Source organism: Plectropomus leopardus, unplaced genomic scaffold, assembly GCF_008729295.1.
Source record: "Plectropomus leopardus isolate mb unplaced genomic scaffold, YSFRI_Pleo_2.0 unplaced_scaffold27550, whole genome shotgun sequence".
NCBI classification, from domain to species: Eukaryota; Metazoa; Chordata; class Actinopteri; order Perciformes; family Serranidae; genus Plectropomus; species Plectropomus leopardus.
In genome coordinates this window covers 1-2,543 of record NW_024629991.1, presented here as the reverse complement: position 1 = coordinate 2,543, position 2,543 = coordinate 1, and the positions used below count along the sequence as shown (strand labels likewise).

General features: G+C 40.7%; 1 protein-coding gene across 1 annotated transcript; it reads right to left on the bottom strand.

Moving 5' to 3' along the window:
• Window positions 1-11: 11 nt before the first annotated feature.
• On the bottom strand, window positions 12-1,856 carry LOC121937820 (oocyte-specific histone RNA stem-loop-binding protein 2-like; the record flags this gene model as incomplete). The annotated part of the gene is made up of 4 exons (XM_042481129.1): window positions 12-188; window positions 1,075-1,155; window positions 1,253-1,333; window positions 1,689-1,856. Coding segments are annotated over 4 exons (478 nt in total), but the record flags the coding sequence as incomplete, so codon positions are not given.
• Window positions 1,857-2,543: the final 687 nt, after the last annotated feature.

Below are 2,543 nucleotides of genomic sequence, written 5' to 3'. Positions count from 1 at the left end.
GTGTGTGTGTGTGTGTGTGTGTGTGTGTGTGTGTGTTTTCTCACTTGGGGACTTGCTGCAGGTAGTTCTGGTAGCCGCTGGTGTTTTTGCCGTACTGGATCTGTTTCTGCCGTCGCTTCAGGACGGCGGCGTTGGTCTCCGTGTTGGCCGGGTCCGGGAGTCGGGGGTAGCAGCGGCCGGGAGGAGGCCTGCGGGGACACAGAGGTCAGAGGTCACTGAGAGGCTCACGTTCGGCCGCTCGAAGCTCTACAGAGAAATGAGCTTTTACAGACGGCTCCTGACGCTCGTTTGCATCTTGTATCTTGTGGCGGATTCAGCGTCTGACGGCTGCTGGCGCCAACGTGCCGAAAAAACAAAGAGAATGACCTACAGAGGTGTCCGAAAAAAGACATGAAGCAAAATAACCCAACATTTCACAATGTGCCAAAATAATAAAAAAAACTATATGTTTTATCTGATGACTTCATCAGCTGGTGACATCTGGTTTTGGTTTTTTTTCCAAACATTTCTGGCGATTTTTAAATTTTTTATTTAAACCTATTTGGCGAATTTGATTCTTTAATATTTGAACTAAAAGATCCCTCTGTATTTTTTTCTTTTATGTTTTTTTTTGTATTTAAGTTTCAGCATTTTTTATTTTCAAAATAATGATGGTGATTTTTTTTTTGTTTTTAAACTTAAAAAAAGCTTTCTTTCAAATTTTTGGCAATTTTTAAAGAAAACCTGCAGGCCTGCCAAAATAAAAATGGCCAAAACGACACCATTTATCAAACTGCAAAAACAGAAAGTTAAATTTGGATTTTCAAATGTCCGACGCTTCATGAACACATCACGTGACTATCAGCTGACTGGAGTAACGGAGGAAGCAGCATAAAGAGTTAAACTGTAAAACGCAGGCTGAGGATCCGTCAGACAAACTCAGGACTTTTCCCCGGAGACCGGTGTTTGTGTCCCGTGTGGAGACCGGGGGAACTCTGAGCTCTTTTAAACGCCGGTCACATCTTTGTTTTTCTAAACCTTCATGACTTCACACTGAAGGTGACGGCGCTCTGCGAGGAAACGCCGCGCTCTGACCTCTTGTTGTCCAGATCGTCCGTCCCCACGGCGACGCTGCTGGTGGACACTTTGAGGATACATCTCTCCAGGATGGACGGCCTGCAGAGGACACAGATCACAGCGTCTTCACATCAGCTCCGCGCTGTCAGAAACATTTCGGAGCTGCAGAATCGACGGACGATTCAAAGTGTCGGACCTTCGAGGTTTGTTGCTGGCCGCTCGCTCTCGTCCTCGCAGCCCGCCGACAGCAGGAGGAGACGGGATCGGAGACACGTTACTGTGAGGAGGACGAAGACAAAAAGATGTCAGTTTTTATTCTGTAAAGCTCTCTTTTTTGGGATGTTTTTTCCTTTTGGAAAACTTCTGGCAGTTTTTTTTCTTCTTTTAAAGATTTCTTTCCTTTCATTTTTTCCCGTGATATTTCTCTTTACATTTTTAATTTTTTTTTTCCTTTTGAGTTTTTTTCTTAAAAAAACTTACGGCAATCTTAAAAATATTTTTTTTTCCTTTTAAAATTTTTTGGCTTTTCTTTTTTTCTTTTAAAATTCAGAGATGAAAACTAACTGGACTCAGACTGAGTACGGCACCATGTGACGCCGTCCTCCGCTCGGTGCTGCAGGTGCGTCTCTCACCTGACCAGACTGTCGAAGACGGAGCTGCAGCCGGGGAGGAGCCACGGCTCGGGGGCGGAGCACCTGGAGGAGGCGGCGGCGGCGGCCAACAGTGGCTCCGGGAGGCCGTTCCACACGGCGGCCGACCAGCCCTTCACGCACACACACGACCACGGACTGAAACACAGGCTGACCACACAAACAACAACAACAACAACAACAACAACAACAACAACAACAACAACAAGAGAGAGTAAACATGGAGGACAAAGTATCACTTCAGTATCAATCAATCATTAAATCAATAAATAAATCGTTAAAGTGATAAAAATAAAACAACATAAACAGAGATATAAATAAATGCAGCTGTACGTTTATTCACTTCATCTATACATTTATCCATTTTCATCTATTTATACTTTCATTTATGCATTTAGTTACACTTTCTTTGTTTATTTCTGTCTTTTTAAAGACATTTCTTGATATTTCAGACATATTCGTCCTCCACAGAGACATTATCAGAGGATCAGTGACTGCGCATTTCAAAATAAAAGTACTCTTAGTTTAATAATAAAATAGATCAATTTAGTAAATTATGGAAAATGACTTGAGCATTAGAAAGTAAAGGAATCAGTTAATACAGAAATAAAAAAATAAAAACAAAAGAAAATGAACAAAAGTAGAAATTAAGACTTAAATACTTTTAAAAATGTATATCTAATTTAAATATCAGTTCATTTATTTTCGCTTTTATCCGTTTTTGTATTTATCTGTTACTAATTATTTATTTATTCAGGTTTTCTCCATTGTTTTTTTTAAATTAATCCCCTCAGTTATTCATTGACGATAGATCTTTTTTTTGTCCCACAGAAATTA